Raw genomic sequence first — 2,500 nt, forward strand, 5'->3', positions numbered from 1 at the left:
CTGACTTACCTCCAGTATGAGGTACACACACACACACACACACACACACACACACACACACACACACACACACACACACACACACACACACACACACACACACACACACACACACACACACACACACACACACACACTTGATCGACTTACCTCCAGTATGAGGTCCACGATCTCCTGCATCACTTCACACTGAATCTCCATGTCACTGAAGAGAGAAAGATGCATAAGAGATAGAGAGGAGAGAGGAAGAGAAGGAGAGAAGGAGAGAGGGATAGAGAGATAGAGATGAGAGAGAGACAGAGAGGAGAGAGGGAGAGAAGGACAGAGAAATAGAGGAAAAGAAGGAGAGAGGGAGAGACAGATAGAGGGAGGAAGAGAGGGGCAAAGGAGAGAGGGAGAGAAAGAGAGAGGGACAGATAGGAGGGGGAGAGAAAGAGAGAGGGGCAGAGAGGAGAGATGAAGGAAGAGAATGAGAGGGAGAGAAGAGAGAGGAGGTGAAGACAGTGGGTGTGAATCAAGTACGTATCTTAAATCAAGTAAAGCACATTCAAAGGAGTCGAGTCTTAACTCATGTGTGTCACTTGTGTTCTATCGTAACAGGATATATTAGCGACATGCACGAGTTATCGGCTACATTCGCCTTGTCATGTCGATAGAGAAATTGAATTCATTGTTATTCTATTTTTAATCTGAAAGCTTCCTGTACTGAATTAAGGGCCCAACTCTTGTGATATGAATGATTGTGACACTTTGCTGAAGTTATATGTGTTGTTTTAGCGGTCAGACGCCTACTGATCAGACAAGGGTCAGACGCCTACTGATCAGACAAGGGTCAGACGCCTACTGATCAGACAAGGGTCAGACGCCTACTGATCAGACAAGGGTCAGACGCCTACTGATCAGACAAGGGTCAGACGCCTACTGATCAGACAAGGGTCAGACACTTACTAATCAGACAAGGGTCAGACGCCTACTGATCAGACAAGGGTCAGAGAAGGGTCAACGTCTCGTCACAGAATAATGTCCTGTGCCTGCTGCTTAGGACACGTGTGTGTGTGTGTGTGTGTGTGTGTGTGTGTGTGTGTGTGTGTGTGTGTGTGTGTGTGTGTGTGTGTGTGTGTGTGTGTGTGTGTGTTTTCCTGCTGCTAATGAAACATAAACATTTTGCAAAAGATAAAGCGCTGAAATTCTGATCGCTGGTCTCTGTCTCGTTAATATTAACGTCTTTATATTAATTTATCTAACACATGTTAATCTATAAATACATTTGCATATCAATATAATGCATGGATGCGTGTGTGTGTGTGTGTGTGTGTGTGTGTGTGTGTGACACATGCACGAGCCGTGTGTGTGTGTGTGTGTGTGTGTGTGTCACCTCTCTTTCTGCAGCTGTAACACCTTCTCCTTCAGCGGCTCGTCCAATTGGTCCACATATGGGGAGATGTCAGCTGGCTCTTCAATATAAGTCTCTTTGATTGGATGGAACCTGAACTCCCGTTTTTTGCCTTCAAACAGAGACAGATACAAACCTTGACATCTGTGTGTGTGTATACAAACATATGTTTACATGGCTTGGTTGAATATGTGTGTGTTCTTTTGCGAACATGTGTGTGTCTGTGTGTGTGTGTGAGCGTGTGTCTGTGTGTGTGAGTGTCTGTGTGTGTGTGTGTGTGTGTGTCTTCACTCACCTTTGTTATTCACCTCCTCTTCATCATCACTGAAAGCGGCTTCAGTGTTGTCATAGCAACTGTCCAGCAACTGTCCAGAATCTTTGTCCAGAATGTGATTGTCCATCTCCATGGGGGCTGTATCCTCCATTTTCGCTGAGGACACGAGAACCAGAGGTCAGAGGTCAACCAGTTCCATATCGCCATGAAAGACTCAAACTCCCAAAATGCTCAGCTCATTTCCTGATGCAGAGCTCTCAGTCAGGATGCTCTCACAAGAGCTCTTGCTACCCCATCTAACTGCCCTGTACTACCCCCTCACACACACATCCAGCCGTCTTACTGCCCCCTCACACACACATCCAGCAGTCTAACTGCCCTGTACTACCCCCCCTCACACACACATTCAGCCGTCTAACTGCCCTGTTCTACCCTCACACACATATCCAGCCCTCTAACTGCCCTGTTCTACCCTCACACACACACATCCAGCCGTCTAAATGCCCTGTACTACCCTGCACTACCCTCACACACACATCCAGCCGTCTAACTGCCCTGTACTACCACCTCACACACACACATCCAGCCGTCTAACTGCCCTGTACTACCCCCTCACACACACATCCAGCCGTCTAACTGCCCTGTACTACCCCCACTCACACACACATCCAGCCATCTAACTGCCCTGGACTACCCCCACTCACACACACATCCAGCCGTCTAACTGCCCCCTCACACACACATCCAGCCGTCTAACTGCCCTGTACTACCCCCTCACACACACACACACACACATCCAGCCGTCTAACTGCCCTGTACTACCCCCTCACACA

The 2,500-nt window shown here is 48.0% G+C and overlaps 1 protein-coding gene across 1 annotated transcript in view; it reads right to left on the reverse strand.

The window, feature by feature from the left end:
• The window catches only part of ints3 (integrator complex subunit 3), a 27,638-nt gene that overhangs the window by 11,423 nt on the left and 13,715 nt on the right, over positions 1–2,500 (reverse strand). The window contains exons 15-17 of the mRNA XM_080859718.1: positions 1,689–1,823; positions 1,376–1,505; positions 151–205 (exon numbers count right to left, since the gene is read on the reverse strand). Of these exons, the coding sequence (XP_080715844.1) occupies positions 151–205; positions 1,376–1,505; positions 1,689–1,823 (320 nt within the window). The remainder of the gene's footprint in view (positions 1–150; positions 206–1,375; positions 1,506–1,688; positions 1,824–2,500) is intronic.

This window comes from Sprattus sprattus (assembly GCF_963457725.1).
Source record: "Sprattus sprattus genome assembly, chromosome: 20".
In the NCBI taxonomy this organism is placed as follows: Eukaryota; Metazoa; Chordata; class Actinopteri; order Clupeiformes; family Clupeidae; genus Sprattus; species Sprattus sprattus.